Here is a 13,293-nt window from a genome sequence, read left to right as displayed (position 1 = left end):
AGATCCAGATCCAGATCTTCACCAAAATCTAATCAATTTGTCCTCGTCACACACCCGACCTGCCCACCAAGTTTTGTCCATCCCTTTTTGAGATATCCAGCTCACAGACAGACAACCAAACAGGGGTGAAAACATAACCTCCGTCTACCTGTGATGGCGGAGGTAATGACCGTTGTTGAATGAGTCCACCTACCATGGTGTTCCAGGAACTGCTGAAGTAGCAATTGGCTTTCCTTTCTGCAAAGCCTTTTCCTCCTCAGACATCTCTTCCTTTTTAGGCTCCTGCCATGTCAAAAGAAAAATGGGGGGAAAAAGGCCCATGTTAATGTCATATTTCACAAATATTACAGTGTTCTCAAAAAATATTGACATGCTTTACCCGATTACCAACTGCCTATCACTAAACCTGGCATCACATCATTACAGGATCAAACACTTTTGGTGGCAGGCAGCTCGACAGGCTTCGTTTCTTAATAGTGTCCTATACTGAGGAATGCAAAACTCTGTGCTTCAAAAGTGCAATTAAATACCGTGAAAAGCGCAGTGACATGCAGATACGGCAACATCACAAAACAAGGCAATTATATCCCAAAGACCTTTTCATTCACACAACAGAGCAAGCCATCACGATCGAAAAAAGAAAGAATAATTACTCAATTGGACGAAACGTCTAGTTTGCAACCAAATTATTTGCAAATAACAATCACTACACAAAAGCGAGTTGTTTACATCATTTTGGGACATCAACACCCACAGCACCCCCTCCCTCCCTCATCGCCCTTCAAAACACCACTTTTTGAGCCGAATGTCTATGTACATCCCAAAAATGTTAATGCAGGACAAATTATAGAGACAGCGAAGAAGAAGTTTTCACAAGGCCTTGAAGACAGAATCATGGCTATAAAATTTGCACTCACAAACATGGGTGACTGCTCGACAAGTACGGATTCTTTCCACTTGTCGGTTAGAAATTTAACCTGGAAATTTACATTCAAAAAAAATAATAATTTAACCTTCAAAGTTTATAAGACTGTACATTGCTTTGGGCGTAGTCACTTGACCATCCAAAAAGGATTGATAGCCAGTTTTTAGGAGACCACTCATTAATATTCATCAGAGAATCGCCACATGTTACAGATCACAAAGGTCACAAATTATCATTTTCTCACCAGCAAGCACATTTCTGCTGAATGGTGGCCAATAGTCAGCTTCACTGGTGGGGGGGGGGAAAAAAAAAAAAAAAAAAAAAAACGGACTCGCAATACGGGGCAGATTTTGAAGTCGTTGTGCCAAAAACGAATCAGCACACGAAAAGAAAAATTATCGCACGACTCCCACATGTGAACTCAATATGCTACGAGGTACTCTGTTGGAGCACCTAAACAAAAAAAAACAAAAAAAAGCGACTAGCGAATGGCGTGGGATGTCAGCGCTATGACAAAGCAAGCCAAGCGGCTTCCTTTACCTTCGCCGCACAATGCCAGACACTCTTTCAGGCTGAGAGGACCTTGCCAGGACTCAAACTCGCGCTGCACAGTAACCTCGCTCTCGCTGACAAGGAAGCCCCAGTGTCCCACCCTTTTCTCCTCAATCTTGTCGTCCTTCTCCGCATCCACCTCCATGTCCTCGGGTTCCTGCTGCCCTGGGCCCGACCCCCCTTTGGTCTCGGCTTCACCCTCTTTTCCATCCCTCTCTGAGGCCAGAGACCCAAAAAGGCAATTAAGTACACAGAAAACAACAGTTGATCACCCTGACAGGGCGCAAATACATAAGCCGACACGGAAAATTGAGGTCACGGTATTGTCCCACGTCCTGCAACAAACCAAACCAAATTCAGGTGGCTCGGAGAGGCATTGGAAGATTTTACAACACCCAAAATAAGATCATGAAAGCTTCCAATAATAACCCAATGTATTAAATTCAATCAAAAATGCAAATTAAATGTGGAATTAAAGTGCATCAGATTTCAGATCGATTCTCAATTAATTTTAACTTCTGCTTAGAAAACGAAACAAAATGGCACAATTACATTAAAAGGCCTTCCAATTTATAGCTTATGTACCTTTGTCCTTCTCCTGCAGCTCGGCCGGCCGCTCCCACGTCGACTCTAGTGTCCGCATGTTGTAGTAATATGTGCGCCCATCCACCATCTTGTGCTCTGTCCAGTCTTTGCCTGGACCATGTCCTGAGACAGTAACTACCATCGGGCTGCCTGCCGGCGATGCTCCGGCTGCCGATACCAAGAGAGAGCGTGATGCCGGGATGGCCACGGCCACGGCCACGGGTGGTGGTATCATAGGCACCAGAGGAGGAGGCATTGGCATTAGGCCTGCACGGGTGAACAAAAACGTTAAGTCGTCTCCATCACGTTTTGTGCATGTCTATCAAATGCCAAGCGCTCTTCCACGAGGCTCGACTTTCTATCGAAAATTTAAAAAGAAGAAAAGAAAAGTAAACAAGCATGTACAAAGAAAATGGGATACGGGGTTAAAAAGACTGAAAGATGAGGGTTTAAAACATTTTTTGTGTGTTTTTTATGTTGAACATATTGCATTAAAACAAAAAACATCCATGAGGTTTCGACAGAGAAAATAACTAAAAGGTTAAGGTGAGATGTGAGACAAACATTCGCAAAGTAGATGCTGTAATCTCCACCTGGCAAAGGAAGAGGCATGCCTGACAATGGGATGCGAAAAGGAGGAACCATCCCTGGAGGAAACGCTGTGACTGGACCAAGAGGCCTAGGATTTTGATGTGCAGCCTGGCTGGGTAGAGATAGGACAACCGATGTCACTGGACTGCTCGACGTAACTGGTCCTGTCGTCGTGACAATAGCAGCTGAACCTTGAGCATTTAAAGCTGTTGAGAAAAAATTGTTTCACACAATCTCAATTATGTTATCATGACAAATGATACAGTATGCAGTCATACATGTACAGAAATAACAGGTATCAAGAACAGAACAATTAGGGGAAGGAGTTTGTTTTGCAGGACTTTTGGTAGGTTATAGGGTGCACCAATATCTCAAGCATCATTACTTTTATTTTTTATGTATACAGAGTCGAGGCTCATGTAAGAGCTGACACATTAAACACAAAAACATGCACGAACACATAAAGCATACAAAAAAGGGAGCAGGAAACAAGAGGAAAAGGGAGAGGAAAGCATACAAGCACAACAACAGTAGAGAAAATGGACGTCGGTAGATCAGTGGAAGGGAGAGGGCTGGTAGAGGTACACGGTATAAAACAAATGAACACTACTAGGAATGTCAGGAAAGAAGTTGGAGATTGAAGGAGGTGGATTTGCGGTGTATTAACAAGGGTAGAAGAGATCAAGGTTTTGGATGGGGGAAGATAAGAGATGGTGGTGAACAGCTGTTTTAAAGACTTGGAGGGAGGAGTGGGATTGAAGAGAGTGTGGGAGTGCTCACCTCGGACTAATGCTCACTAATGCTCACCTCGGACTAATGCCCAGCTACTTATCCTGGGACTGATGTTTCCAAATGACCTGTGGCAGCTAAAGCATTTTGTAGCTCTATCAGAAATAAACTCAGTGTCATGCCATGAGGATATCAAGAAAAACTAGCCTCTCTCAACAAAGTCAGCCCTCTGTAGGCTCGTGTCCACAACTATTATTTACGGGTTAAGTTTGTTGGTCCATCTGGCACAACTGTCCAGGCTGGATCAATAATTGTGTTGGAGATACTTGGGAACAATGGAAGTTTTGAAAAAAATGTCACGAGAATAGTGCAGGTCAGGTAAACATACTCTTGTGGGTAACCTGTTTTCCCATCACTGAACAAAGAAACCAAAATAAATTTTTGCCAATCCGAAAGAGTTGAAAATAGCCCTTGAGTGTTGCTTTTCGATTTTGCCTGTGACGTCACACAACGTTCTCACTTTGATCCAATTGGTGACTTGCATAGAGAAAGTGTATTCCGAGCACGGATTCCAATAGTGATTCCTCAGTAATTAGCAACTCTGAAGGTTGTCAGTATGTTGAAACTAATCAGTGGGATTGTGAAGACGCTATTGAAGACAAAATTAGTGATGGAAATGCTTTTGGGGGAATTGTAGAAACGTATACTTTTTAGCCTTGTGTGAGAAAGTCAGACAAACATGGCGATCATGAAGATGGTGGTATTATGTTCATAGTGTACTTGGAAATGCCAGTGGAATGTTCACCACAGATTCGTACGTTTGTTTTTTTTCCGTACATTTGATGGTCTTTCATGGATTTTGTATTAATTGATAAATCAGTTATATTACCCCAGAATAAATACGGCATGGATGTGACACGGGACAGACTCAACACCTACAGAGCCCAGGCACACGGTTGATGGGGGATTGTGGAGGGGGACAGGAGGAGGGTGTGGGATGGTGTAAGATAACCGCTTTATTTGGCAGTCCTATGCTGGGTGGTGTACTCTCGCAAGATCCCACACGATCCCCCTCAAGTTGCAAGAGCACATATAGTATTTCACAAAACACGGACCCAAACACACATGGAAGAGGATCAGCATTACATTACATCTTATCTCCTTGGGATGTTGGTGGGTATTGTGGGGGTGTTGGTTGATGAGGGATTGTAGGGGGGGGGGGGGGGTTGGAGGGCAGTGGCGGTTGTGGGGTGGTTGTGGATGTTGTTAGCTAGGGTTTTTGGGTTCTTCAGATGTATTGGGGCAAGGTGTCGGTGATGATAGCCAGCACATCTGTCATCTAGCAAGGTGTGATCGGTCACTGGCCGGCCACAGGTATTCGATTGACCACTCAAATCTCCCGTGTCCATATGCTGGTAGCTCGGCAGATGGCGTTTCAGTTTCGTGTGACGGCTGTTTCGTGCCTGTACTGTGTCAATGTCCCGACCCAGAGGAGGGGGGAGGAAGGGTTGTGGTGAGGTGAGAGTGGTCAATGGCAGACCAACACGTGTTCGATTCACCACTCAAATCGCCCGTGTCCATATATGCTGGTAGCTCAGCAGAGATTGTCTTAGTTTTGTGTGATGGCTGTTTCTTCCGCTTAATCGTGGGCGTGGCAACCTCTCTCAATCGTGGCGGAAAACCACAAGATCTATCTATATATAGCATCTCTGTTCTTTCATAACAGTTCTCTGTAAAATGTTCCCAACACGAAACCGAATATTTTGTAGACCCGAAGCCACACATGCTGGTATTTTGGACAAACTTAGTCCAATTTCTGGCGACCTTCGGACACAATGGTGTAGCATGAAATCGTCTGTTTGCATTACTACAATAACCAAGGATGCATCGATGGGGCACACTTGTAGAAATTCGAAGATTATTCGCCGTTTGAGTTAAATCGTTCCTTGATGTTACCCGTGGACAATAAGGAAGTGGTGGTCGCAGGTCGCATTCACTAGGTGACGTCACGGCTAATCGTGCAGAAGATCTCGGCTTTTAATTGCAAAATTGCCGAATTAATAAATCGGACAAAAAGACACATCATAACTATTCTGTGGGGTATCAAGGGATAGATTAGTGTTGAGGTGATCTGAGTGTTTGGGTTCCCCTTTAAAGATGTACTTGAGAGCATCAACTATGACTCTTGGTGCACTATAGGGCGCATCAAAAACTCAAGCATGTGATCCCTATGGATAGGCAAAAGTTTTGGAGAGATTCCAAAGACCGCTAGATCTTTAGTATTACTCTTCATTGTATCTACAATCCTGGATAAATGGACAATTCAACAATCCACAAGACCGTTTTGAAATCCACAAGAAAAATACATTCATGGACCACTGCTTGTTTGTTTATTGTGCTAATCCTCCTACAGTTCTGGGCCAATTACATCCAGACTTTCTGCATAGGATCTGCATGACCCCAACTAGTGTATGGGGGAGGGGGGGGGGGTGGGAAGGGGAGGCAGGGGGATTAAAATTCTCTATGTAAATGTGTATTGTGTTGTGGCACCTCCAGTTGGGAGAGGGTATTACAAGTCCCAGTCTTTGCAGTACAGTATTCCTGACCCCACGTTTTCGGGTCCTGTGAGGTGTTTTGAATTATAAGCAATCGACATGTTATTTTTTTTGGTGCATTGCGGAAGCTGCCAGTTGCCTGTAAGCCACCCAATAAAGGTATGTGTCAGAATAACAAGTTGCATGTTTGGAACAAGATCACCTGTAGGGTGGGTACTCTGCTAGTTAAGATAAATTATGTTTAGAGAAGCTTGTTTCAGCAATGCTTGTTACCCTGTGCTCACGAAGCGAAAAGCAGTGTTCGGCAATCTGTTGCGTGGCGTACGTGCACGGCCGCATTTAAAAATTCATTTTCTCGGGAAACGTTGGTCTGATTGACAAGAAATTTTACACCATAGAAGCGTCTATTCATAATTATGACGTCAAAGTCCACGTGGTACGGACGCCATCTTGGAAACCTGTTACAGTGTTACACCTCTATATCTCCGAAACTGATCAATGAAAATATTTGAAACATGGCTCATTGTCAAGTACTCCCCATGGGGAAAAAGATGTTAATGATGATGTCATCGGTGCCTTCGTTATGACATCATAATTCGAGTATAACGAAGAATGTATACAAGTATAAGGCTTCATCAGGTCGTTATGAATTTTTTTTTCTCTGCAACTGTTGGTCTGATGGACACTACATTGTCACCATTGGAGCACCTCCTTCAGTAGAATATTTCAATAATTATGAAGTCCTATGAGGTCACATGGTAGGACACCATATTGGAAAAACCTAAAAACATTGCACCACTATATCTCCAAAACCGCCCCATGGAAAAAATGGAGCTCATTGAAATGTGGCTCCTTGTAATGATGTAACAATGACGTCAGTGGTTCCTCAATTATGACATCATAATTCGACATGGAGAACGCTTTGTCTGAAGAGTTTAAAATTTAATGAGCGTAATCTACGCAACAATGATATGAGAGAATATAAATTTATGATGTAATCGCTCACGGTCTGGCAGCCATATTAGATAAAAGAAAAAAACCCTTCAAAAACAGAAGAGTTGGCACGCACCAAGTTGACTGCACAGGGTAAGTATTCTATAAATAGCATCTCGTTCAATTAAGTCCTCTGTAGATGGTCAGTTATGAAGTATTGTTGCTTTTTTGGGAAGAGGCAAATTACTGCTTTATGAGCATTCCAAAGTTTACTACCTTAGGAAGTCTTTTAAAAAACTGAAATAGGAAATTTTGATGATTTTCCTCAACAAAAATGTGGATTGGTGGCCTTCTCACTGTCAATGTCAATGACATTCTTAGTTTGCCTAACAAATCTCAAATTGCTGGTGGTCGTGATGGGCCTGTCTGAAAGTGGTTCAACCACTGTTCACGTTTCCCATATAAAACTAGAACGGGCACTCGGTAGAGCGCATACCTTCGCCGCAGCTACTTTTGTTGCCAAAATAAAAGACTACAAGATCTGTGTAGCAAGATATTCCATTATGTATAATAATATATAATTTGTATAATATCATAATTGTATAATTGTATAATGTATAATATAATTTGTATAATACCATAATAAAGTATAATATCACAAGATTGGGCATTGAATTCTGAACATTTTGGCATTAGTTTCATACAAATTGGACACAAATTGACCGCGCTATGGTAAAAAGACGATTTTGACCTTTTCATGACCTTGACCTTGACCTTTGACCCGATCGATTCCAAAATCTAATCAAATGGTTCCCGGATAATAACCTATCATCCCACCAAATTTCATGCGAATCGGTTGAATACTTTTTGAGTTATGCGAATAACATACACACACACACACAGACATACAAATAAATACACAGCGATCAAAACATAACCTTCCGCTTTTGCGAAGGTAATAATCTAAAGGATGGTAGCTTGCACATATTTACCAGCAGCGATCTCCTCCGTTAACTAGTACATTATTCATATAATTATAATGACACAAAAAATTAAGTAAGATGTCAAGAAAATCCCGTGTTACATGCATAGTTTAACCGACTTACCCAAACTCGATTGGCTGATGCTCGGCCTGATCCCCGTTACTGGTGACAACACAACAGAAGCAGGAGTGGGCAACAGGCCGGGCTGCCCGTTTCCGGATGACTGGGTCCCTACGGACTGAGAGGCCTGGTTGGTGGTTAGTTGAGCATTCTGTGCTCCGGGATTGACAAGGGAAATAACTTCAGCTTGGGTTACAACCTTAACACCCTCTGGCTTCGCCCAACGAGACTCACGGGTGCGAGCGTTGTAGTAGTACACCTGGGAGTAGGACAAGCACAACGTCACAGTTACACTATTCCAAGAGAGAGAGAGAGAGAGAGAGATCTTACATTTACTCAAATAACTGTATGCTTTGTCAGCACGATAACTCATTGTAAAAATCGGAAATTTTGCAAAGATCTACAATTAATTCAGGTCTGATTAACTTTTGCATACAAAATGAAGTGAGATTCAAAAGATTATGCAAGTGTAGCATCGATGTAATGATGCAAGAAAAGGAAATTTTAGTGCATTCTTCGCAACGATACATCTTCATAATGTTTCGAATACAGTGAAGATACACAATATCATGGGAAGTTTATGAAAGAAAATTTCATACAGGCCTAACAAAAGTTTATCATGAAGGTGCAAATGCAACTCCAGTGAACTTCTTGATATATGGTCATCAAGAAAAAATTTAAGCATATTTCACACACACTGGGATATTTCACCTACAACATGCTTTATTCGCTATGAGGCCGGGAATGAATTTCAAATTGGATATTAAAAAAACCCACTGCATGCCAGAGCTGGAATCGTATGCTTTACTAAAAGTTTGTGGATCACAAATGAAATGTCACTTGAGTAATGCTTTGCAGAATTTGTTGGTTGAATGAATGAATGAATGAATGATCGTTTTAAGGCCATTTTTCCCCGCTAGAGGGGGGGTTAGCCTTGCGGGCCCCATGACAATCATGGCTCCCTGTTTGAGGCAATGTTTTTATGGCCGGATGCCCTTCCTGACGCCAACCCTTGGTCACGCTCTTACGATGCACAGGGATACAGTGTGCCTATTCTGAATCGGGGTACACACCATGATCATTCATCCCAGCAAGCTGGTACTCGATTCGCCGACCTCGGAAGGATGACAGGCTGCGTCAACCCCCCTGGCGTTAATTCAACGATCGACCGGGATTCAAACCCAGGATCCGAGGATCCCAAGCCGGCACCCTAACCGCTAAGCCAACGCCAGGCTGTGCCTGTTGGTTGGCTGTGCTTTATTAGCGCACAGCGAGCGAATGTGATATTGCAATCGTGTGTGTGTGGTGTGTGTGGTTTTTTGGTGTGTGGTGTGTGGTGGGGTGTGTGTGTGTGTGTGGTGGGGTGTGTGTGTGTGTGTGTGTCCAGACGCTTTTTCTTTTTCTTTTTTTTTACCATTTCAGCTTTTGTCATAAATTTTTCAATAAACATTTATTGTGAGAATATAAGCATTCAAATATATATATATATATATGAATTAATATATGCATATACAGTGGGGAGAACAAGTATTTGATACACTGCCGATGTTGCAGGTTTTCCCACTTACAAAGCACGTAAAGGTCTGTAATTTTTATCATAGGTACACTTCAACTGTGAAAGACGGAATCTAAAACAAAAATCCTGAAAATCACATTGTATGATTTTTAAGTAATTAATTTGCATTTTATTGCATGAAATAAGTATTTGATACATCAGAAAAACAGAACTTAATATTTGGTACAGAAACCATTGTTTGCAATTACAGAGATCAGACGTTTCCTGTAGTTCTTAACCAGGTTTGCACACACTGCAGCAGGGATTTTGGCCCACTCCTCCATACAGATCTTCACCAGATCCTTCAGGTTTCGGGGCTGTCGCTGCGCAACACAGACTTTCAGCTCCCTCCAAAGATTTTCTATTGGGTTCAGGTCTGGAGACTGGCTAGGCCACTCCAGGACCTTGAGATGCTTCTTACGGAGCCACTCCTTAGTTGCCCTGGCTGTGTGTTTCGGGTCGTTGTCATGCTGGAAGACCCAGCCACGCCCCAACTTCAATGCTCTTATTGAGGGCAGGAGATTGTTGGCCAAGATCTCGCGATACATGGCCCCATCCATCCTCCCCTCAATACGGTGCAGTCGTCCTGTCCCCTTTGCAGAAATGCATCCCCAAAGAATGATGTTTCCACCTCCATGCTTCACGGTTGGGATGGTGTTCTTGGGGTTGTACTCATCCTTCTCCTTCCTCCAAACACGGCGAGTGGAGTTTAAACCAAAAAGCTCTATTTTGGTCTCATCAGACCACATGACCTTCTCCCATTCCTCCTCTGGATCATCCAGATGGTCATTGGCAAACTTCAGACGGGCCTGGACATGCGCTGGCTTGAGCAGAGGGACCTTGCGTGCGCTGCAGGATTTTAATCCATGACGGCGTAGTGTGTTACTTATGGTTTTCTTTGATACTGTTGTCCCAGCTCTCTTCAGGTCATTGACCAGGTCCTGCCGTGTAGTGCTGGGCTGATCCCTCACCTTTCTCATGATCATTGAGGCTCCACGAGGTGAGATCTTGCATGGAGCCCCAGACCGAGGGAGATTGACTGTCATCCTGAACTTCTTCCATTTTCTAATAATTGCGCCAACAGTTGTTGCCTTCTCACCAAGCTGCTTGCTTATTGTCCTGTAGCCCATCCCAGCCTTGTGCAAGTCTACAAATTTGTCCCTGATGTCCTTAGACAGCTCTCTGGTCTTGCCCATTGTGGAGAGGTTGGAGTCTGATTGAGTGTGGACAGGTCTGGAGACGGCTTTGCGGTCGGTCTTTGCGGTCTTTGTGGTCGGAGACGGTCTGGAGACGTCTTTTATGCAGATAACGAGTTCAAACAGGTGCAGTTAATACAGGTAATGAGTGGAGAATGGGAGGGCTTCTTAAAGAAAAAACTAACAGGTCTGTGAGAGCCGGAATTCTTACTGGTTGGTAGGTGATCAAATACTTATTTCATGCAATAAAATGCAAATTAATTACTTAAAAATCATACAATGTGATTTTCAGGATTTTTGTTTTAGATTCCGTCTTTCACAGTTGAAGTGTACCTATGATAAAAATTACAGACCTTTACGTGCTTTGTAAGTGGGAAAACCTGCAACATCGGCAGTGTATCAAATACTTGTTCTCCCCACTGTATGTTTGCAAACACTAATATGAATATATATGTTTGCATATATGCATATATGTTTGTTATGAAATGTGAGCGTGTGAATAAAAGCATTTATTGTGAGAATATGGAGAAGGCTAATTAATAATTGGGTCAAATGTCAAAGGGTAAAGTGATAGTAAGTACAATCATGAAGAAAAAGACAAAATATCAGTCACCACCGTGGTTTTAGTAATTTTGCTGTCAGGAGTTAAAGGCCGTCAGTCGGCCATCTTTGGTCGAATTGCAAAACAAAATCGTCTGCATGTGTATACTCTCATATACTGTCTTTGTGCTAAGTTTGAACAAAATCGGTCCATGCATGTCAAGAAATGGTTGGGGGTCACCTTTAAGTAACAAAATGGCCGCTAGTCTACCATGTAGGATCTGCTCTCGGAAAAAAATGATGTGCATAGATAACCCATCATTCATTTTCTGTGTGCCAAGTTTAAACAAGATCTGCAAATGCATTTCCGTGAAATGGTTCAGTACGTGATCAATACCGGGTTTTTTATGCCTTTTATGCCTATGGTTACGTTTATGCCGGAGGCATTATGTTTTCAGGTTGTCCGTCTGGCTGTCCGGCCGTCCGTGATAGGTTTTCGTTACTGCGATAACTTGAGAACTGAGAACGGTTAAAGGGATTGTTAGAAAGTCTCTGATGCTACGTGTAAGATTTACGTGAACGTTTCCTGCTTCGCTTACGAATGTTTTCTTGCAATATGTTGATGCCATGTTAGTGTAGTGCGAGCCTGTAATTATTACTTCTTTTTTTTTCTTATAATTTGCCCCGGAAAGGGAGGAGACTTCCTGCTTCTTGCTGATGGCTCGTGTGAGCGAGTCGATTGCCGCCATCTTTGCCTTGTTTCATTCAATGTTGTGCCGAAAGAGAGTTTAGCGTCTCGTCCTGTTCGAACCGTTTGATCACGGCCCCTTTCCTGGATCCACTAAAAAAAACACCTTTAGAGGCCATTTTTCCCCGCAAGCGGGGGTTGGCCTTTTTTGGGCACCGTGGTTGTTGTTGTTTTTTGGTCCCCTTTTTTGAAGCAATGTTTTACGGCCGGATGCCCTTCCTGCCGCCAACCCTTTTTGTCGCCTTTTTACGACAAACAGGGAATTACCAGTGAACTGGTCCTCAATTTGCCGACCTCGGAAGGATGACAGGCTGAGTCAACCCCCCTGGCGTTAATTCAGCGATTGACCGGGATTCGAACCCAGGATCCTAGGATCCTAAGCTGGCACCCTAGCCGCTAGCCCAACACCAGGCTAAACTGTTCTCTGTTCTCTGGATCCACTGTTCTCTATTATTCTCCGTACTAGCTAGCCTTTACCGTAGGATTTCAAAGCCTACTTTTCAGGAATCTTAGTCAAACTTGGCACAGGTATGTACGTATAATGAGGTAAAGATGAACTGATTAGATTTTGGGGCCACGAGGTCAAAGGGTAAAGTTCAGAGGTCGTGTTAGGTAAAAAATACTGTTACTGCGATAACTTGTGAACCAGTGATGGGATTCTGACCAAATTTGGTACACTTATGTAGAATGATGTACAGATGAACTGATTAAATTTTGGGGTCAAGAGGTCAAAGGTCAAAGTCTAACAGGTCTATAACTTGAGAACGGCTGAAGTAATCTAATTCAAACTCCGTACAGGCATGTGTAATGATGTAAGGATTTAGTGATGAGTTTGGGGTCAAAGGTCAAAGTCTGTAATAGGTCTATAACTTGAGAACAGCTGAAGTGCTCCACTTCAAATTTGGTACCGGCATGTAAAATGATGTAAAGATTAAATGATTAGAATTTGGGGTCAAGAGGTGAAAGGTCAAAGTCTGTAATAACTCGAGAATGGCTGAAGTGATCTCATTCAAACTTGGTACAGGTATGTATAGTGATGTAAATATTAACCGATTAGATTTTGGGTTCAAGATGTCGAAGGTTAAAGGTCAAAGTCTGCAATAGGTCTCTAACTTGAGAATGGCTAAAGGGATCTAATTCAAACTTGTTACAGATATGTATAATGATGTAAAGATTAACCGATTATATTTTGGGGGTCCCGAGGTCAAAGGCCAAAGGTCAGAGGTCATGTGAGGTAGAAATTTGAGAACTTGTGAACAGCTGAATGAAGGCGCTAATTAC

At 42.8% G+C, this 13,293-nt stretch overlaps 2 protein-coding genes across 10 annotated transcripts in view; one reads left to right on the top strand and one right to left on the bottom strand.

The window, feature by feature from the left end:
- The window catches only part of LOC144891325 (transcription elongation regulator 1-like), a 573,096-nt gene that overhangs the window by 226,292 nt on the left and 333,511 nt on the right, over window positions 1-13,293 (top strand). The window lies entirely within an intron of this gene.
- Window positions 1-13,293, bottom strand: part of LOC137423444 (uncharacterized) — a 146,360-nt gene that overhangs the window by 123,807 nt on the left and 9,260 nt on the right. The window contains 6 exon segments of the mRNA XM_078774192.1: window positions 194-282; window positions 1,170-1,213; window positions 1,466-1,693; window positions 2,063-2,329; window positions 2,656-2,859; window positions 7,977-8,232. Of these exon segments, the coding sequence (XP_078630318.1) occupies window positions 194-282; window positions 1,170-1,213; window positions 1,466-1,693; window positions 2,063-2,329; window positions 2,656-2,859; window positions 7,977-8,232 (1,088 nt within the window).

The sequence above is a fragment of the Myxine glutinosa genome, chromosome 3 (assembly GCF_964187855.1).
Source record: "Myxine glutinosa chromosome 3, kmMyxGlut1.1, whole genome shotgun sequence".
In the NCBI taxonomy this organism is placed as follows: Eukaryota; Metazoa; Chordata; class Myxini; order Myxiniformes; family Myxinidae; genus Myxine; species Myxine glutinosa.
The sequence above is the reverse complement of the archived record's forward strand: the minus strand, read 5'-3'. Positions and strand labels throughout refer to the sequence as shown.